Genomic DNA, 22,031 nt, shown 5'->3' with positions numbered 1-22,031 from the left:
GGGACATCTGGGGAGAAGAAACAGAATTTCTGCTAACCATTCTGCGTTTGAATTTTGAAAGAAATGTGAACTCTCTCTCTCTCTCTCTCTCTCTCTCTATATATATATATTTTTTTTACCCGAACTGGTAAAGCAGAGCACAGGTTACAGCAATGCTTATACATCTATCCCCCTACCTGCCTGGAAGCACCTGGAGGGTAACAGTATTCACCTTTGGAGTCCTGCGGATGGTAGATGTTCAAGAAATGTTCATCAAACACAACTGAACTTTAAGACCTTAGGCGTCACCTCTCTCTCCAGGTCTGTTCCTTCATCTGTACAATCTCTATCCAGGAACACTGAAATTTCACCCGCTTGAGCTACATAAGAAAAAAGTCAGTGCAGGGGTAATTGAAATATTCTTTAGATAAATGTTTTTATGTCAGCTTCATTGTTTTCAAGAACACAGAGTAATATGATCTTGGATAACGAAGGAGGTTGGGCAGAATGTCATTGGAAGTACTTTTAATCAAGTATTTTAAATGGCACATAATTAACATTGTTTTAAAGCAAAATGGCCCTTCAAAGGGTGCTTCTTCCCCTTAAGTAATTTACCTGAGAACAGGAACCAGATTAAATAGCAGAGCCATGACATGTGCCACTATGGACCAGTCTATATTTGACACCAAAAGAAATCTGCCTTGTATTGTATTATTGTGACAAAATGCCAGGTTACAAAACACCGTGTACAGCATGATCCCAACTTCATAAAATATTCACACCCATTTATCTATGCGTGACGGGGGATCATTTTGGGAACGGACGCTTGTTGCCTGCAGGTGCGGGAAAGTGTGAATTCATTTTCTGCTTTTTCTTTTTACAACATTTAAAAAACAAATAAATGCTCTTTCCATTGGTGAAGGAGGAGGAGCCAGAGGGTCCGGCCTGCAAAGGCAAGGCTTCCCTGCAGCGGAGAGGGGCTACGAGAGGAGGGCCGCAGGTGCAGGGACTCGGGGCCGGCTCCCTCCTGCCTGCGGGAGGCTCCACTTACCGCACGAGGGAAACGGGCACAGAGGGCGCAGCGAGAACTGGGTGGAAGTGGGGGGAAGGGGAAGCGGTGGGTCGCCCGGTTCGCAGGTCTCGCCGGGCGCTGCGGAGGGTGGGGCGGCTGGGGGCGGAGCGCATGGGGGCGGAGTCTCGGCGTGGGACGGGTCTCGTCGGGGAAGGGGCGCGAGGGGGCGGGGAAGGTGTCGGCGTGGGTGGAGGGCGGCTGGGGACGGGATGAGGGGTGGGGCACTGTTGGGGCGGGGTCTTGGTGGGGGCTTTGGGGTGGAGTCCGCCTGGGCCTGGCTGGGTCGCGGGCGGCTCCGCCCCCCGTGGCTGGGAAGGCGGAGCAGACCGGCCTCAGAAGGCGACGGGACTCTGGGCGATGGCGGCGCCCGGCGCGCTGCTGGTGATGGGCGTGAGCGGCTCGGGGAAGTAGGTCCGGGAGGGCCGGGGCGCGGGGGGGCGCAGTGGGGGGGCGGCGCGGGGCGGCGGAGGCCAGACCCGCCGGCGTTCCAGGCCCGCGGCGACGGGAGGGTCCTTTCCCTTTGCTGATGCGGGAACTGAGGCCCGGGGCATCTGCTCCCTCTCCCCACTTGCCAACCTGCTCGCCTCGGGGGCGCCCGGCCCGGGGCCACACCCCAGACTCGGGCTCTCCGTCTGTAAATTTAGGCAGAGGCTTTAGCGAAAGCGCCTTGTGAAGAGGCGCCTGCTGGGGCGCGAATAGAGTAACGACTTCCCCGCGCCACCTGGAGCGGCCCGGGCCGTCACAGGTGCCCGTGTTTGGGAGCCTCGTGTGGGCACACCGTGCAAGGGAGCAAGGCCCACAGAGCAGGGGCAAGCCTCGTCCCAGGCTCCTACAGACTTTTGTCAAGCTGGACAGCGCGCCAGCTCCCTCCTGCCGGGCCCTGGACTTTCCTGATTAGATTTTGGAACGTCAATTTAACCTGCCTATTTACTGTGTTCCCCCTTCAACTGGAAGGATTCGGTGTTAAAATGAAGAGTGGCCCCTGAAAGTTTGTGAGCAGGGAGGCGCACTGCATACCACAAAACCTCTGCCCAGCCCAGTCTGGCCAACTTGGGGGCTGAGGAAGCCTTTGGCTTCCTGTTTAGACCAAAGTCTGACAATGCCCTTTATTAGAAAAGGCAGCTACGGCAGCATTCCACCAGAGGCAGCAAAAGACAACTAAAATATCACAACCTCCAAAGGCGTATCCAGACCCTTCTAGAATGATCTGAATCAGGAACTGCCCATGCGGTCCAGTGTATTTTAAAGACTCTTTCTTTCTCCAGGTAGGTAGGTTTAGCTTCCAAAAATTATTGTGGCATTTTTAGCCTCAAAGACAGGGAATCTTGAACTGAAAATTTGAAATAAAACACAGAGCCAGAAAGTCCCTCACTGTGTATGACTGAAGAACTCGGAGAATGAAAAACTGCCGCTCTGGTGTGATGTAGTGAAAGTCAAGAGCCCTAGGTCTTGGTTCTACTGCTGTCTGGTTGTGAGCTTGGGCAGTTCACGTGCTGCCCCCCGACCCAAGCCTTGGATCACATGAGGGGAGACTGTACCATATGTCATATGGTTATGATATTCATGCATTCAGTAAATGTTTATCAAGCTCAGTCCTTCCTCAACGTCACTGACATGTAGTGAGCAGGACAGATAAATCCCTGCCCTCAAAGAGTTTACATCCTAGTAAGGAGGGAAGCAGTAAGGGAATAAAAACATGTGCAGTGCACCAGGCAGCAGTAGGTGCTCTAGGGGAAAATAAAGGAAGGTAAGTGGAACAAAGCCAGGCAGGATAGTGAGGGAGGGCTCCTCTGACGAAGTGGTGTTGGAGAAAGACCTATAAGAAGAGAGGAAATAAGCCCGTGAATAGCCAGGAAAGGGCATATGGGCCGAGGGAATGGCAAGTGCAAAGGCCCTGAGGCTTGACTTTCTTGTGGACTAGCAGGGAGGCCATTGTGGCAGAGTGATTGGGAGATGAGGTCAGAAAAACAATGCAGGTGAAGAGAAGTGGTCATATGCTGGAATATTTTGAAAGTAGAGCCAAAAAGATGTGTTGATGGACTGGATGTGGGATATGAAGAAGAGTCATGGATGATTTCAAGATTTTTGGCCTGGGTAACTGGAAAGAAAAGAGTTTCTGTTGACTGATGGGGAAGCAATAGGCAGAGCAGGTTTGGAAGAAAATTTCAGGAGCTCAGTGTGGGATGTGGTGAGTTGGACATGCCTATCAGTCATCCAAGTGGATCTGTCAAGTGGGCAATCAGATATCCAAGTCGAGTTCAGGAGAGAGGGACTTTAGGTGAAAATGTAGGACTCATCGGTGTGTGGATATGTTTAAAGACATAGATGTTCAGGACACCAAGGGAGTGAGTGTGGATAAGCTGGCCAAGGACTGAGCCCTGGACCCTCTAATGGTTAGGTCAATGTCAACTGTTGTTGATGGACTGAGTGATAAAATGCCTGAGAATTGATTACATTGATCATTGGATGTAGCAACACTGAGTTCTTCGGTGACTTTTGTGAGCCCCTCTTAGGGCCCTGCAGGATTTTTAAATATACTCCATAACATTTGGAGCAGTGGGGTAATACCTTAAGAAAACAATAGTCTCAAACCAGAAAGATCCCATTTAAAACACTGTTAAAGTAATGTCAAGTAATAAGTTTATTATGTTTATTGCCTTTCCCTCCCCTACTTGAATGTAAGGGATCTTTTTCCTTTTTGTTTATTGACATGTGTCTAGAACAATGCCTGGCACATAGTAGGTGCTTAATAAATATGTATTGACTTGATGAATGAATGAATGGAGCCATTTGAGTGGGTGGCGGTGTTAGCTTTCTTTATATTTTAACAATCTTAGTGAAGCCATCCTCAGCTTCTTTCCGTGTTTCCTTCTTTTTCCTGCTGTCGCAACAAGCTCAGGCCTTTTCAATACCTTTCTCATTATTCTGTGCCCCAGCCTACTGCCTACTGTCTTTTTAAGTCTCCTTGATCCTGATTGAGACCATCCCACTGGAAGACATTTGGGCCCCAAACTGGTTTGTAATGTTCGGCCCTGACCAGTCTCCTGTGAGCCGAGCACTTTGCCGTATTTCTGCTGGGGGTCCCTGGTCCATATTCAAACAGTCCAGCTGTCCTCTGGTTAGGAAGTTTGGTTAGAGTGGTAGAGAGTGGTTTTTCTGTTTTCTTCTATCTCCTTCCTGCCTGTCTACACCCCAATCTAGTTAGCTTTTCTTTTAAATTATGACTGGTGGCTGACATGTTCATTCCTGGCTAATCTAACTTGGTCCGTTGTACACAGCGCTGATTTCACCAGCCCTGGAGTTCGGCTGGGACGGTTTAGTCACCAGTAGGCTACAACATGTCACCCTATGCAGCCTGCAAAGGAGTGAACATAATGGGAGAGGTTCCAGTTCTCTCAATCCTTTGGTTACCTTCGGGAGCAGGTCTCAGTTTGGTACAAGTGTGTCTTTTTAAAACTTCCCTGATACCTTCTTAACAAAAGAGAGAGGACCCTTGGTAAGCAATAGTACCCAGCTAGAATTTCATCACAATATTTTATTTTCACTGTATACATCTTTTTGGTTGCCTCCTGTTTAAGGCAAGTGAGGGTGGCTTCCTGTATAAGGGAAGGAAAGAGTTTTCTTGTTTAACACATTTGTTTAATTTTAAAGAGTGAACGAATTAAACAAAAATAACAAGTAGTTAATTGTAAAAGTGTGTGTAAAACTTAGGCAAGAGGGCATGATGAAATGGTAGGAGGATCCAGTAAAAAATTCTGAAGTTCATACTTCAGTGATTGGCATTTTGGGTAACACTTCAGAAACTGACAGCATGAAGGGGCTTCATTTCTAATTAATTGCCTGACGGCCTCCACCCCTACGCCATGGCGCTAGCCTGTAAGCCTCAAGATGGCCAGTCTCAGTGGGCTGAGCATTATGTCCTAGGAGCTAGTAGGTGCTCAGTAGATATTGGCTGAGTGAAATGAGTAGGTGAATGGATAAATGTAGCTCAGTTCCCTTGTTTTACAGGTGAGAAAACTGAGATTTAGAGGACAAGGTGACTTACACAGGAGGACACAGTCATTTAGTGGCAGAATGGAGACCATGGCCAGACCTCAGTCTCTAGGACCCAAGCCCTCTTCACTGACCATGCAGCCTCTTAGGGTCTGGACAGGTAGATCATTCTCAGATGCATTGCACAGAGAGCATTCAACTCCCAGACTTAATAATGAGTGCTGGTAATTCTCCATGTCCTTTATTTGAAGAGTGTGCCCCTTTTAAGCCCCAATATTTTAATGCTTTTATGAGCTCCTTGAACCTTGTGTGGGTGCTTAGAGGTTAAATTCCCTGTCAGACCTTTCCCTCCAATATCCTCAGTAGAATTTATCACTTTAATAACTCAATATTTTTTCTCAAAAAAATAATTATCTATGAAACAGGGACCAAAAACTTAAGGAAAAAACTTCAGGAGTTTAATGAGGTCTTATGTATTGCTTTTGGGAGAAAAATTGGTGATGACTGGATAATTATTTCATTTAAGTTCCTGGAGAAAACTAAAGCCATGCTCTAGGCTCCAGGGTCAGGATCATCTGTCTCAGTTTCAGTATCATAAGTTGTCGGTGATTAAGACCAGTAGGGCAGCCCTCTGCTTCCCAGGGCTCCTCGGATGGAAGAGGCACAGCGCAGGCTGGAAAAGGGCAGTCATGTAACATTTATGTCCTCTCCACAGATCCACCGTCGGTACCCTGCTGGCATCCCAGGTAACCTGTTCTAATGCCTCCCAGTTGCTAGTCCCATCATGTTGTCTCTTTGCTTCTCTCCCTTTCCCCTCCCTGCCTTTTCTTCTGGCCTGAGTGGTTTGTAAACTCACCACAGACACCTCCATGCAGCTTGTGAAACCCAGCAGAGCAATTTTGTTTTTCTCCTTGGTGATCATAAATAGTGATGAATGAAAAAAAGAGCTGCAGCAGCCCAGGGAGCGGGATTCGTGACGCGACATCAGAGCCCTCCCCACTCCTGCACCTGGGTGGGCGGGGGGCGGGGGGCAGTGGTTTCCTCGGGCTGCTGGTGGGGAAGAGGGTGGCAGGGTTGTTTCTGTACCTGCCCGTTAGTTTTAGTAACCCCACAGTGGCTGTCACGTGGGCCGCACTACCTGCCACATACCCTCTTTCACTTTGTTCTTAAAGCTAGGATGGAAATTCTACGATGCAGATGACTATCACCCAGAGGAAAATCGAATGAAGATGAGAAAAGGGATACCTCTGAATGACCAGGTAAGGTTTGCTGTCTGTTTTTATTTCCAACACAGATGTCCTGTGATGCAGGTTAAGATTCCTGCAGTGCTTGTTGTAGTAGAGTTCCTGAGTCATGCACTCACGTACAGTGCTCCAAAAGCAGGTGCACAGCGGGTCCACCACATACGTTAGCTTTGGCCCTGAACTCCCATCTAAACTCTAAACTGGCATCAACAGTGATGCCACCCTCTGCCCCAGCTCGGCAGGATCTGCCGGAACACTTTGTTGAGGGATTTTTATCTGCAGAATGTAATCCCTGAGAGGGCAGAGGCTCCCCTCTGCCTCATATGTGGGGAAGTTCATCTTTTCTTCTCAGGACTTATCAGCCTACCACCTCACCAGGCCCTGGCATCTCTGCCAGGCAAAGCAAAGCCCTGGCTGCTTCCCGACCAGCAGCCCGAGGAGCACCCCCCCACCTCCACTACCCATCCAGGTGCAGGAGTGGGGAGGGCTCTGATGTCGCGTCACGAATCCCGCTCCCTGGGCTGCTGCAGCTCTTTTTTTCATTCATCACTATTTATGATCACCAAGGAGAAAAACAAAATTGCTCCGGTGGGTTTCACAAACTCAGACCTGGCCCTCTGGAGCCACGCGTCCCCTCCTTGTGTCCACTGGAGCCACCCTTGCCTCTTTCAGTTGCTCTACCACCATGCTCCTCCCCGCAGGGCCTTTGTATCTGTTGTTCCCACTGTGAGGAATAATGCACTTCCCTGCCCTCTTCTCAGTTACCCAGCTCATGCTTCACATCTCAGCTCCTTTGCCCCCTCTTCAGGGAAGCTCTCCCTGACTTCTAGGTAAAACCTCCTATAATAAACTCTCATGGCACCGTATCCCTTATCGTCCTTGTCCCAGTTGCAACATGGCATTTGATGGTGTGAGAATTTGATTACTGTTTATCTCTACAACTAGATTTTACCTCCAAAAGGGCAGGCACTATGGCCATTTCTGTTAACCATTATAGATCCCCAGAGCCTGACACACAGTACATGTCAGAAAATATTTGTGGCAAATTTGTGAGTGAATGAATGAATGAGTGTAAGAATGAATGACTAGCACCTCACTTCTTTATACACTGTCATGAGGCCCTTTCCTAGAGGGTCTCTCTTAAACCAGAGTCACAAACTGGATTCATTGGCGTGATCAGCTGTAACCCAGGAGAGACTGAGGGCAGGGTGTAGGGCTGAGTCCACAGAGCAGCTGAGAGCAGGGGCTCTAGCTGGGCCCACGTGCCAAGGGTGTCCAAAGGGCAGGTATGGTATGGAACTGGCCAAAGAGCAACACTGGTGTTTTCACTGCCATGACCTTGGCTCACCCCAGTTGGGCTCTACTTTCTTCTCTTTGTCCTGCCGTAAAGGACTGGAGTCACTAACCCACGTTAGGTCTAATTCTAGAGCACTCTGAGGGTTTCTCTTTGTCGCAGGGAGTGCACCGCGAGTGTGTAATAGTTCAAACGTTAAACCATCACAATCAAGCTTACAGCATCTGACTTTAGAAGGCAGGAGGAGAGAAGCAAAAACGGGATACAGAGTAATAATTTAAACATAATAATGATACTATACGAGAGATAATAAACATAATATAGATAACCTGGCCTCACCACTGAGCTTGTGTGACTTTTGGCAGATGGCTTAGTCTCTCTGTGCCTCATTTTCCTCCTGTGAAGTAGGGATGGTGACAGGACCTATTTCATTGAGTCCTTGGGAGTATTAAATGAGATAATATGAAAAATGTACACAGAGAACTGCCTGAAGCATTCAGTAAATATCACTTCTTATTGTTGTTGCTAATATCTTATCTATAGATACATACATGTAACAGAAACCATTTCTGTGGAGTGTGTAAAGTGTGACTGTGCTAGGGTTATTTTATTTTTCTCCTTGGCAAGTACAAATGAAAATTAAAATAAGGAACAAAGTAAAGCAACCCAAATGGACAGATTTTAAAATGGCATTTGAGCGTCCTTCCTCTTGTTCACAAGTGAGGCTTGTTAAGTGGGCAGTATGGATGGGGGGCTGGGGAGGAGAATTCAGAAGAGGAATTTATTGTACAGAAGAGAAGGTTATCAGTTACTGGAAGAAACACAACAAGTTACTAAATATATTCAGAGGCAGCTGTACAAGTTAGCCTGACCTTAGAAGCAGAGAGAAAGAGGTAAGATGGCAGATGGCTTACATTTTTGATGAGAGCCCAGCGAGTCTAAGAGTGAAGGTGTGGGTCACAGCTGAGCTGGCACCAAGGACCTCCTGGTTGCTCTGGCAACCAGCCCCCCACCCCAAAGATACTGTACTGAACATCAGTTAGAGTGTTAGAGGCAGACATAGCGGTTGGCCTTGCGAAAGAGTCTCAGGAGGGTTTGGGGAGGGTATTGTGCTCAGAAGGCTAAGATATGAAGAGAAAGAACCTGAGTTGAATATACCAAGGGCTCCTTAAGTCTAGTTCAATTAAATTAAATGTAAACTCAGTTCCTGGGTTGCACTGCCACATTTCAAGTGTTCAACAGCCACATGTAGCTGGTGGCTGCTAATCCAGGTGGCACAGATAGAGGACATTTCCCTCAGGGCAAAAAGCTCTATTGGACAGCGCTGGTATAGAAAGATACGCCACCCAGGATGCAATACATTATTAGCGTGATGATGAGGGTAATAATAAAGAATTTTCAAGCTGCCAGTCAGTGAGTCTCCCATATGTGCCAGGTTCATGCTGTCCTGTCAGCGTATGGTGACACTTGAGCAGACTTCAACCTCAAAGTCTATTTAAAAGAGGGTTTTTTGAAAATTTTTCCCTGATTATAAATATAATACTTATCCTGTATAGAAAATTCGACCAGTGCCGAAAAATCCTTTCACAGAATTTTCATCACCCTTGGTTTCATCTTCCAAAAACACCTACTAATTGAATTTGAGTTTTTCCCCCTCATCTTTTTTGGGGTATATATTATTTTTACATGCATTCTTTCCTCTATGGGCTTAAGTTCACTTTTGCACCAGATAAAACCAGTCCATCGCCCGTTGTCCTCCCCTCCTACTTTCCTTGCCCTCTTTCCACCTCCCCCAGCAATGCTGGACACACTTATCTTCCATCTGTTCCTCTGAGCTCCTGCCCTGCCCTTTAACCATCATCCCTTTCCAGAAGACACTGTTTCTCTAGATAGGCCAAGTGCTTAAGCACTGGGCTGGGGGTTCAGGGTACACTGCCCCCGCCATCCCTGCATGTAAAGACTATCAGGAATGAAGGGACCTAGAACATCAGATCCAGCAGGCAGGGATGTTCATTTGGGTTATGTTGTTTCCTCCTCTCTTCCCCCTAAGACTTTGTGTGTTTGACTTGCCTTAGTTACCATATTGTCCGTAGTAACTATTTACACACAGAGTTCAGTGAATTTGCTTTAATATATCCCCTGTTTTGCCCCAGTTTCTGCACCTGTGAAAAGGAGATCTCAATCATTCCCTTTTTTCACAAACATGAATACAAAATTTGGAGCTCATGTGTCCAAGTCCTCCCTAAGACCCTAACAATAAAGTCCAGACTCCTTAGCAGGTCACTCAAGATCCTGACTCTCTAGTCCTGACAGTTTCTCCTGACCTTCCTCCCCTATCAACTCCCACACCTGTTCACCAGTGCTGAGCTCCTGCCTCATCCATTTAGACCAGAGTCTTGGTAAACCATCTTTAATATGCCAAGTCTTGTCCTTCCCTCTGCTTGACAGGCCCTGCTTCCATTAACATCCTCTTTACCCTTTGAGATTTAGTCTTCCTAGGGCCTGATCAAAAGTGCTCTCTCCCCTTGTCTTATCATAGCCCTTCTTATATTTCTTGGAGCCCTCATTACTGTCCTGTGGGTAGATTAATTGATAAATACCCATCCTCAGGCTGTGACCCCCTCGAGGACAGGGACTGCACCGTTCATATTTATATCCCCAGTGCTCGATATGGTGCTTTGCACATATTAAGTATTCATTGTTTGTGGAGTTAGAGCCCACTGCATACTAAATTTATTTACTAAAGGTCTTTTCAAAATTCAGAGTTGGAAATGAATGCTGTTTATTGCAGCTATTAAATCAGCCAAAAAGTAATGTTTAAAACGGAGTCTACTCCTTTTCCTGTTTAAGTCCCAGAGCAGCTCAATTTATTATATATGATTCCCCCATTTTGCAGATGAACAAAGGGAGGCACAGAGAAGTAACTTGAGCAAAGGCACAGAGTGAGGGGGATCTCTCTAACCTCTAAGACTCTACTTTTTCTACTGTGTTAAAGGCCCTGATACTCCACACACACACAAATAATCTACAAGTGAATCAGGGTTGATTAAGTGGAGCAAGTAAGGGTGAAAGCAAGGGTGAGGGTGAGAGCAGGAGAGAGGCACAGCCCTCAGTGAGCACATCCATTGTAGGGGCCTAGGCCTTGAAGGGTATTTGAGGCAGGTGACACCTGGCTTTACACAGCAGGTCTGAGAATTCTGGTTTCCACATGGGAGTCTAGGTAGCCTCTGGAGCTGCTTTGGAAAAACTCTCTGCTTGTGGCCCCATGTGATCCTCCAAGGAAGGATCCCAATTATGTAATTATGACTCAATACTTGGAAACTTCTGTAAAATAAAGTTGAAAGTGCTTCTGTTTTATCTCCAACCATCTCTCATTGTTTTTATGGCTGGTGGACCCAGACCTTACCGGTGCAGTGAATAAACTGGTCCAGCATACATTCTGATTGGGCAGGTGTCTGAAAGCATCCATTTTTGTTTAAATAGTTTAATGTTTCCATGTATTAATATTAGTTTTCATGGTTGAGCTTCTGAGGAATTTTATTATGACTAAGTGATGCAACATGCTTAATTCTTGACGAAGGCACATATTGAGGCACTGTTAAAACAATAAAAAAGTATGGATTCAAAGTAAAGTTCCATTTTCCTATACATAGGATAGGAAGCTTATTACCCAAACATGTTTTCCGTTATTTTTAATTTGTTTTGTCTTTATTGTGAAATGTTTCAGGCATGCAGAAAATGTAATGAATAATAAAGTCAATACCCAACTTAACACCATATTTGTTTCCTAAGCCATAAAATAATACAGAGATTGATCTCTGTACAAAGAGATATTTGTGCCGATGGACTGGAGGAAATGTGCAATCTAAGTAAAACAACAGAACACAAGTTTGCTCCTATGCTAATGTGAAGAAAGAAGAGATGTCTAAAGTACTAGAAATTAAACAAATTATCCCCTCTCCTTGGTTCATCCAAACCCACTAGGAACATTTTACTCATGCAGGAGAACCAACTCATTTTTTTGTTGTGTTTGCATCTGTGAATCAGTCCTAATGCATCATTATAATTGCTCCTTGAACTCTAAGTAGGTATGTGAATACTGAATATGTGAATTAGCATTTGGCCCTCTGAACCTTCCAACTACCTCTTCTAAACCAAACATTCTTGCTGAATGGGGGTTAGCAGCCCACGGCACTAGTCTCAGGATTTTGTTTCACCTAGAGACTTGTACGGTGACAAGGGATGTATTGTGGAAAAGGCTGTCTGCCTACCCAGATAGGACAAGGGTAGTCAGGCTCTGTCTTGTCAGCTCAATGCCTGATACCGTCAACACATTGAACACGCATTCATGTCTCATATGAGAACCCCACTAGTCAGGTTCACAAGATTTCTACATAAAACCAGAATGCCAGTTGATTAATTTACAAGGAGAAACTTAAGTGCCACATGGCCCGTAACACTTCACATGGATCTGATTTCAGAAGCCAACATACAATCAGGTTTCTCAGTGAACACGCGATCAAAAGAGTAGGAGAGTTAGGGCTGAAGTTTCTAATGGTGTGAGACCATCCGTCCCCTTACAGGAAGATGTTTGATAATGAGATTATGATATTCAAAGTCCTATGGCCAGAACTCAGTCCTATGGCCAGACATGTCCTCTGGTCAGTACTCTGCTGTTTAATTCCATAATGCTCCTGCCCTGGGCTTTCACACCCACCAAGCCTTGCTGGGACAGACGTGCTTCCTTTATGTGTGTAAAAATATGTAGTTGGATCATAGTGATGTCCTGCTAGCCTGAGGGTCATTTTTACTCCTTCAGATGAGTTTATACATCTCTGCTCCTTTCTATTAAGCGTTGCTCTTTAAATTAAAGCTTTAAAGAACAAGCTTCTTTCCTTCTTTTCCAAGTGCTTAGGAAGTTACCTCACTGTGGGCCCCATATGCTATAAGCAGACTCCTTAACTTTTTAAAAGTTGACATCATTTCTGCAGCTTGAAATGGGATGCCCCCATTTACATGTAAAACACACAATGAAGTTAGTCCCCTTAATGATTAGGATACCACTTTACCAAGGAAGTGGCCTGTGCTGCCCTTCCTGCAGGCCTGAAAGGCACTATATCTTTGTAGGACTGGATCCTAGGTAGGAAACTGCTCATCCTGCTGACGTGTGAGTCTTTAAGGCCCAGTCACCCTGCTCTCCTACAGCCTTCTATTAGAGGAGCTGTTTTGGAAAATATAGCCAAAGAGGTTTAAAAACATTTTGTTTAAGGTCATTGTATAACTAAGTGTTCTCTTTTTCATCCCTGTTAGTTCATGAATATAGTAGAAAAGCTTAGCTATTCACAGTAAGAGTACAGGGAAGAAAGGAATTTAGAAAGTTGAGTGCAAATGGAATCTTAGAAGTTACACTTAGGGTGATCATGTCTAGAGTACTGAAAGAAAGCACCCAGAGCAGAGTGTCTGGATCTCCCTAAGCACACAACAAACACTTGTAAATGGATGAAGGAAAGGGGAAATCCAAATCTGTGCTTGAATTGGCAGCTTTTCCCATGGGCAATTTTCCATCATAAAATACTGCACAGCTCAGTAAGTCCATCTGATTATCCCCGCTACCTATAATCCTTGACACTCTTCTTCCTGGACCCCTGCCATAAGCCCAGAAAATACTGTGTTACAGTGGCAATTTCAAGTTCCGTAAGTATAGCTCCTACAACTTTTTTTCTCCTCATAGACTTCTCCAGAACATTTAGTTTTTGAGTATGATGTCTTAGAAAACCTTGCCAATAATAAACCTTAAACATACACTCTTTTCCAAGAGCACATAGGTCTCCTCATAAAGCAGAGTTCTTTGTGGTCTGCAAATCTGGAGCTGGTAAGCCTCATTATCTTGTTACTTTGTTTAGAAATAACCACAATTGGGCTTCCCTGGTGGCACAGTGGTTGAGAGTCCGCGTGCCAATGCAGGGGACACAGGTTCATGCCCTGGTCCGGGAGGATCCCACATGCCGTGGAGTGGCTGGGCCCGTGAGACATGGCCGCTGAGCCTGCGCGTCCGGAGCCTGTGCTCCGCAACGGGAGAGGCCACAACAGTGAGAGGCCCATGTACCGCAAGAAAAAAAAAAAGAAATAACCACAATGGTTCTACTGACTACAGTCAGACAAGTGCTAACATAAACAAATGTTTCATTCATTAAATACATTTGAGCTACAATGTGTGCACATTGTAGTAGCTGTTGTAATTTGAGTAATAATTTCTGTGAATTATGTATTAATAGCTGTTTTATTATTTGTGTAAGTTAGGTGATAGTTGTCATTTGATCTGTGTCTTGTGTGGATTTTGTAACTGTTGCATTTATACTTCTAAGTGGTCTCTGGTTGACTAGTGTGTACATAGAGGTGGTCTTTTTAAAAAAAAATTTATTATTATTATTTTTGGCTGCATTGGGTTTTCATTGCTGCACACGGGCTTTCTCTAGTTGCTGCAAGCAGGGGCTACTCTTCATTGTGAGCACGGGCTCCAGGCATGCAGGCTTCAGTAGTTGTGGCACGTGGGCTCAGTAGTTGTGGTTCACAGGCTCTAGAGAGCAGGCTCAGTAGTTGTGGCATATGGGCTTAGTTGCCCTGCAGCATGTGGAATCTTCCCGGACCAGGAATCAAACCTGTGTCCTCTGCATTGGCAGGCGGGTCCTTAACCACTGCGCCATCGAGGAAGTCCCCATAGAGGTAAAGTCTTAAAAAATTCTATCACTAGTAAAACTTCCAGGAACCTCAACCCAATATTAGCACACATGCTTTTTAAAACTTTTATTTAATATGAAAAAATTAAATATATGTGTGTGTTTTGTGTGAGTGTGTGTGTGTGTGTGTGTGTAAAATCCTCTTCTGCTTCCTGACAAGGGTGGGTCCTAGTAACTGGAGGGTCTTTAGTTTGCTGAGTACAGAGTGAAGGCCTTGGTGGAATGAACCTTTCACTTATTGAGTATTTAGTTACTCTGAATGAGAAATGGGAAAGCCTGAGCCCAGGGGAGATATTCAGGAACTAAAGGAGCTCACCCAGAGCTGGAGAACTTGAAAGGCTCCTGGTGGAAAAGATTGTGTGTGTGGCGGTGGGGGGGGAGTGCGGGGGGGGTGCAGGGGGGCATAGCCAAGGGCTTAACCAAGGTCAGAAGCAAACTGAGAAATTCTCAGGTGCCAGAATCAAAGTGTCAAGATTTAATTAAACCTAAATAACCTCTTCCCCCAAGTTTTGGAAATGCATGTAAGCCAGGAGGCTGGGGACTGAGATTCTGATGCCCCTGTAGAGATGGGAGATGAGGCCTATATGATGCATGGAGCTGGACCTGAAACTAAGTGCGAGGACTTGCATAAAGTATTTAAAGGAAGACTTTATTTGAGTGGAGATTACAAATATCTCCACTCACTAGATTCAAGAAGCAGCAAAGAATCTGGCTGTCTCCCCTGGACCACAGGTGGAAAACCAGAGACTTTCCTACGCCCAATTCACTTCATATGACATAGACCAAGTTGAAAAATTAATGTAATACTAGTCTGGAATTGGTGAAACTACCTATGGAAATGTTTCCAAAACTCAGCACTCCTACAAGGGAAAAAAATCTGAAGATGCACCTGCAGTCAAAAAGTACAAACCATACAGGTAAATGAACCACTGTGAGAGAGAATCAGCAAAAAAGCACAAATGGAATAAGTCATACTCCAAGAAACATACAGAATCAAATGAAATAATACAATATTGCAAATCAACTATACTTTAATTTTTTTTAAAGAATCAAATGAAAGACAAGAAATGGAAAATTTATTGATAATGTTTCATTATCAATAGATGGATTAAACAATAAACTAGACACAGCTGAAGAGAGAACTAGTGAATTAGGAGGCAGACTAGAGGATATTACCCAGAGTGAATAAGAGAGCTAGATAACTAGAAAAATATTTGAGAAAAATTAAGAGACTGGTATAATAAAATAAGTTTCATATACAGCTAAAAGGAATCCAAGGAGAATAGAATAAGTGGGGGAAGGCAACACTCGAAGAGATAATAATTAACAATTTCCTTAGACTGAATATATAAAATGAGTCCTGAACAGGATAAATAGTAAAACTGCAAAACATCAAGGACAAAGAGGTTTATTTTCTACCTATAGCTACCAAAGAGAAAATATATGTTCTAAATGATTGCCCAATATAACAAGAGATACTTCTCAACAACAATAGAGTCCTAAAGACAGTGAGTAAGTATTCAAACTGCTGAGGGAAAATAACTGTCAACCAAGAATTCTTTACCAACTGAAATCTTATTTAAAATGAGTAAGAGTAAGAGCAGAAGACATTTTCAGACATACACAAAGACAGAAGGGAAAACTGTCAATTCTTAATCTATGGGAGAATTTAAAACAACTCTCTTGAAAACATCAAAGCAGACAAAAGATACACGAAACAGACAAGAAAAATTAGTAAAGATATAGAAGATTTAAACAACAAGTATATTGAAAAGCATGAATAAAAAATATTCTTTTCAAGTACATATGGAATATTTATAAATATTGACCATATACTAGACCACATGGTACTAGTGCTATATGGCACAATTTGCCACAAATTCCAGAGTCAATATCATACCAATCAATCACATTTTTTATCATAATGCACAAGAATTAGAAATCAATAATAAAAATTCTCACAAATCATAAAATGGTTGGAAACTAGAAATAAGTAAAATTGAAAAATAAAAATTGACATTCATATAAATAATTCATAAGTTAAAAATCATAGTGGAAATTATAAGATATTTGGAAATATATGACAAAAGTGCTGTCAACTAAAACTTATGGGATATAGCTGAAAGAGTACTTAGAAGGAAATTTACAGCCTCTGAATGCACTTTTGGAAAAATAACAAAAATGAAAATGATGATCTAAGGGTTCAAGTAGAAAAATAAAAATAAAAAGGAAGAATGTAGAAAAATTTAGAAATAAGTGCTGAAATTAATGGAATATAAAACAAACTATATAGGTGATGAGTGAAACTAATTGTTTGAAAAGATAAAAACAGACAAATCTCTGGCAAGATTGATCAAGGGGGGAAAAAAGCACAATTAAGACTAGGAGTGAAAAGAGGCCATGAAAAATCTGATACCAGTGAATTTTAAGACAGACAAAATTGGACACTTTCATAGAAAAATATAAATTACTGTGGGAAAACAGGCTTGGATGACAGTGATCTAATGGCAGAGACAGTGCTCAGGGACACAGTCTACTCCCCACCCCCCCCCCCAATGAAAACGTGACCTTGCTGATTCTAAAGTATTTCAGTTACCAAAACTGAATCAAGAATAGAAAAATCTGAATATAACACAATGCTCATTCAAGAAATTGAACCTGGGCCTCCCTGGTGGCGCAGTGGTTAAGAGTCCGCCTGCCGATGCAGGGGATACGGGTTCGTGCCCCGGTCTGGGAGGATCCCATATGCCGCGGAGCGGCTGGGCCCGTGAGCCATGGCCGCTGGGCCTGCGCATCCGGAGCCTGTGCTCCGCAACGGGAGAGGCCACAACAGTGAGAGGCCCGCATACCGCAAAAAGAAAAAAAAAAAAAAAAGAAATTGCACCTGTAATCAGAGATCTTTCCTCAAAAAAAAAAAAAGCCCCAGGCACAGAGTTTTTAAGATGAGTTTTTGTCAGCTCAGGCTGCTGTAACAAAATATCATAGACGGGGTGGCTTAAACAATAGACACTTATTTCTCACAGTTCTGGAGGGTGAAGGTCCAAGAGCAAGATGCCAGCATGGTCAGGTTCTTGGTTATTCTGAGCCTGGAGTTTCTCTTCCTGGTTTGTAGATGGCTGCCTTCTTACTGTATCCTCACTGAGTGATTGAGGGGGAGGGCAGTGGAAGGAGAGAAAGAGTACACACTAGCTCACTGGTCTCTTCTCAAAAGGGCACTAATCCCATCATGAGGACCCCACCCTCATAACCTCATCTAAACCTAATTACCTCCAAATATCATCACATTAGGGGGTATTAATTTTGGGGAAATAAAAACATTCAGTTCATAACAATAATATATTGTATGCAAGCTGTTTCAAAGAACAGAAAAAGAAGGAAAGCTGCCCTACTTATTTTATGAGGCTAGTATAACCTTGATAACAAAATTTAACATGGACTATACAAGAAAACAAATGCAGGTCAATCTCAATTATATAAATGCAAAAATCCTAAATAAAATGGTAGTAATCAAATGTTTAAGAGCAAGGACTTTTAAAGACACATCATGGGCTTCCCTGGTGGCACAGTGGTTGAAAGTCTGCCTGCCGATGCAGGGGACACGGGTTCGTGCCCTGGTCCGGGAGGATCCCACATGCCGTGGAGCGGCTGGGCCCGTGAGCCATGGCCGCTGAGCCTGCGCGTCTGGAGCCTGTGCAGCACAGCGGGAGAGGCCACAACAGTGAGAAGCCCGTGTACCACAAAAAAAAAAAAAAAAAAAAAAAAAAGACATCATATTTCTTGAATATGCATCAAAATGATAAAAGGAGGAGGGCACAGGTAAGGATATGGCTGGGACATATATAAAATCAGACTGTGAGCCAAAAATCATTGAATATGTTTAAAATTTCCATAATAAAAAATTATGTTTTTCTTTAAATGCATTATGGCCAATCAGTATTTACCCTAGGAGGATTCCTTTGTGAAACACTGTAGGGTGCCCTATGTAAACTTCCTCTGCCTTCTCTGGAGAAATACAAAATTCTCACACTGCTTATATCTGAGTAGAGCTTTGCTTTTGGAGGGTTTGAAGAATAGGACCAGGGAGCAGCTGACATAAGGGTTTCTGTGAATACCTCTCTGCATTTGAGATCAGAGGCACCTAAAGAATCACACAGTGTAATAAAAGATTTATATACATATCAGAACCAGAGAAAATATACTTAAAATGGGAAGATGAAGATGATGGAAGTTACATACTGGTATTTTAGGGCCATTTTTATTATTATGAAAACAGCCTCTGACACCTGGACCAGGAAAATGTTTCTGTGCTAAACTGCCTAGTGACTTGACCCCTGAGCCTTGGGCATGGCCTGCTCCTTAACCACTAAGATCTCTCTGGACCTTAACATTGATGAACATGATTAACTTTCTGTAAAAACGAACAAAACCTGGAAAAGCCACTTTGTGTCTGCCTTAATTTCAGGACAGGATTCCATGGCTCTGCAACTTGCACGACATTTTACAAAGGTAAGAGAAAATCAGGCCCCAGGTAAGCCAGTGAGTAAAGAAAACCCATCACAAAGTACAGGGGAAAAAATACACTCTTGAAATCACAACTGACTGCTGATATGGCATCCCAGAAATGAAATGTACCTCTATCAAGTAACCAACAGTGATTTTAATCAGCCACAGATGTGTAGTTTAGTTGGGTTCTGGAGTCAACCTTCTAAACAACTCCACAATTACTAGCTGGGAATCTTGGTCAGCCACTTGGCTTCCATAAACCTGTTTCTTCATCTGAAAATGGGGATAAATATAGTTCCTACTCACAGACTGTTGTGAGGAATTAGTGAGATGAAGCATGGGTAGCACTTAGAACAGTACCTAATATATATAGTAAGTGCTAAAAACATAATAATGACGTATAGCTATACCTTAGCCACCACTTTTATTGCCTCCTACTTCAAACTCTGACAACCAGGAAGACCTGGGGTCATTCATAAGTCAACAGATAACTGGCCACCAGGATTGAAGTCTCAAATTGTTCAGCTCTGTAGCATGCCTCTGAGCAAACGAGGTCCTCCCCAACCCATCTGTGGGCCAGACCCCTGGGAATCCTGGTTGGAACATGGAAGATAAAGAAGTGGCAGGGAATAGGTTCTAAATCTTGCTGTCTCAGATGAAGTCATGTTTTATCTAAAATCATGTGGGCCATATGAAATTAGAGTATACTTATGATTAAAAATCAGTTTACTTTTTTTAGACTGCACAGACATGGCTGGCAGCCCTGTCTTTGCATGGGCTTAGGGGTTTAAGGTTTGGAATTGAGAACTCCTGCCCACTTGGGTCTCTATCATAAATAGACTTGTCAGAGATCTAACATACTGACCTGTGATGGAAGCAGAAGTGAAGATCCTCAGAATAGAGATCAGACTTCCAGGCTCAGAATAAACAAGCTCTCACTCATGGCCCCTGGGAAGAGCCAGAAGGCTCAGGTACATAGGTTTGTTGCTGATGACACACTCTATCCACTGGGTCTCCAGTCTACAATGGCCATGAATCAAGGCAGGCCCCTTCAGAATTCTCAGTTCTGAACTGAAATTTCTAAGTACCCAAGCCAGCTTTGACCCTTCACCTCTTTATACAGTTTCTTCCTGGCCCCAAGATGACTGCCTCTTCTGGCTGGTACATGTAGGTTTAGTGGAAAGGGGGCTCACCCTCATGTATGGTCTTGAACCACACTGGTTTCCCCTTATTGGTGCCTTGTCACTCTACCTCTATTTCTGGCTCAGTTTTTTTTTTTTTTTTTCCTTAGCACATCCCTGGAAACTTCTCACATCCTGCTCACCTTGACCACACAGGGGCTGATGCTCCCTTTTCTCCTTTCTCTAGCTCTGCACTGGTAACTTCCCCAGACTCCCAGCATACTGTAGAGTAGGAATGGAGAGAAGCCAGTTGTGAAATTCAAATCCCGGAATACCTGAGGAGAGCCTGAGCTGTGCTGTGTGTGGGGCACAGGTGCCTGCCAGCAGCCACCCATGTCTACAAGTGGTGGCTCAGTCACATCCTACATCCAAGGGGCAGAGCCAATACTTACCAAGCATTTCCTGTGTGCTGGGCACCTTGATAAACTTACTCATCACAGTTCTATGGGCAGGTACTTTGAGTAGTTGCATTTAGCAGATGATGAACTGATGCTCGGGGAGGTAAATATGTTACCCAAGATGCCTCACTAGTGGAAGATCTTTACCTCAAAGCCAGGACTGCCTGATACTTGGCCACCATTTGTAACACCTTCCACTGTCGGAGAAGTGGGACTCTAGTCCTCAACCTAGACTTGACACCAATTATTTTAAATGTCTTCACTCTAGCATCTTCCCCCCCCACAAACACACTTTATTTTTTCAACAGAGATGTAGCCTCTGGACAGCATGTAATACTTGCCTGTTCAGCTCTGAAGAAAGTATACAGAGACATCTTAATACAAGGAAAAGATGGTGCACCTCTGAAGTGTGATGAGTCAGGAAAGGAAGAAAAGCTGGCTGAAGTGAAGCTCCTTGTGGTCCATCTGACTGGGTCATTCGAGGTCATCTCTGGACGCTTACTCAAAAGAAAAGGGCATTTTATGTCCCCTGAGTTATTGCAGTCCCAGTTTGATACTCTGGAGCCCCCATCAGCTCCAGAAAATTTCATTCAAATCAGTGTGGACAAAAATCTTTCAGAGATAATTGCTACAATTATGGAAACTCTAAAATGAAGTGAGAATCATTTATATCAGTGGTCCAGAACACAACTGGGCATAACTCTGTCTCCCATCCCAAACCATGTTCCAGTATCCTTGTTGATACTGTATTCTAGATTCTTCTTAAGGTGAATAAACCATAATGTATTGAGATATGCTTGTTTGGGTGGATTTTTAGGAATCTGTGATACTTTTGTCATCATGCTCTGGCATATTCAGAGAAAAGGAGAGGAAACTTTGAAAGTGAAGCTTCAATTGAAGTTTAAATTTGTGTGACCCAATCAAATAATCAGAGGAAATTCTATAATCTATGCTGTAAACCATGACTTATTTAGAACACTCTTGATCATGCCTGTACTTGGACAAATAAATGAAACTTGGCTATACTTGGCACCCTCTGGAGATCGGTCTCAGGAGCAGAAAAGCGTACAAAATTGACAACTCACCAGCAAGTCATGTTACACCACACACCTCTTATTTCTCTCTCTCTGAGTCATTTCTAGGTAAATAAAAAGCACACGCAGTTCACAGATTTAAAAAAAAGTTTGCAAAGGTGGAACTTGAGTGAATGAAATGCATGACTCATTGATTCAGCCTGCCCCCACCTCATTTTAGAGACCCTTGTGAGACCAGGCTGTTATCAACCTGCCCACCTTCCTGCTGTAAAAGCTGTCAATGATGAACACTAGGCAGGCTAGGAAGGAACACCAGAGGAGCTGCTATGGCCGAAAACTGAAACGAAACTTTCCAATGGGCAGCTTTATGCCAGTGGCAGCAGGATTGGGCAAGGCTGTGGGGAGCTTAGGGGCACTGGTGCATTGCTGGCATGCAGCTTACCAGGTACCAGCAGGGAAAGCTGCAATCTGGCCAGCATGGGTTGGGTTTGAGCCCTTCCCTGATGGGGCACCAGGAAGAAGCTTCCTTATCCCTCTATCCTAACCAGGGCCACAAGACCCAGCCACTTTGCAGGGCCACTGATTGGTTCTGGCCA

The 22,031-nt window shown here is 44.1% G+C and overlaps 1 protein-coding gene across 7 annotated transcripts; it reads left to right on the top strand.

Moving 5' to 3' along the window:
- Nucleotides 1–1,342: 1,342 nt before the first annotated feature.
- Nucleotides 1,343–21,427, top strand: IDNK (IDNK gluconokinase). Of its 7 annotated transcripts, none has more exons than XM_060101756.1 (5): nt 1,343–1,458; nt 5,760–5,790; nt 6,217–6,303; nt 18,782–18,825; nt 20,710–21,421. In XM_060101756.1, exons 1-5 carry the CDS (start codon nt 1,409–1,411, stop codon nt 21,053–21,055), a joined length of 558 nt encoding a protein of 185 aa, XP_059957739.1. In that variant the 5' UTR covers nt 1,343–1,408; the 3' UTR covers nt 21,056–21,421. The 7 variants fall into 7 exon arrangements, with proteins under 7 accessions (XP_059957739.1, XP_059957743.1, XP_059957740.1 ...); XM_060101760.1 differs by having other exon boundaries at nt 1,385–1,462; nt 6,221–6,303; nt 20,710–21,425; XM_060101757.1 differs by having other exon boundaries at nt 1,385–1,462; nt 20,710–21,424.
- Nucleotides 21,428–22,031: the final 604 nt, after the last annotated feature.

Source organism: Mesoplodon densirostris, chromosome 6 (genome assembly GCF_025265405.1).
Source record: "Mesoplodon densirostris isolate mMesDen1 chromosome 6, mMesDen1 primary haplotype, whole genome shotgun sequence".
Taxonomy (NCBI): Eukaryota; Metazoa; Chordata; class Mammalia; order Artiodactyla; family Ziphiidae; genus Mesoplodon; species Mesoplodon densirostris.
The sequence above is the reverse complement of the archived record's forward strand: the minus strand, read 5'-3'. Positions and strand labels throughout refer to the sequence as shown.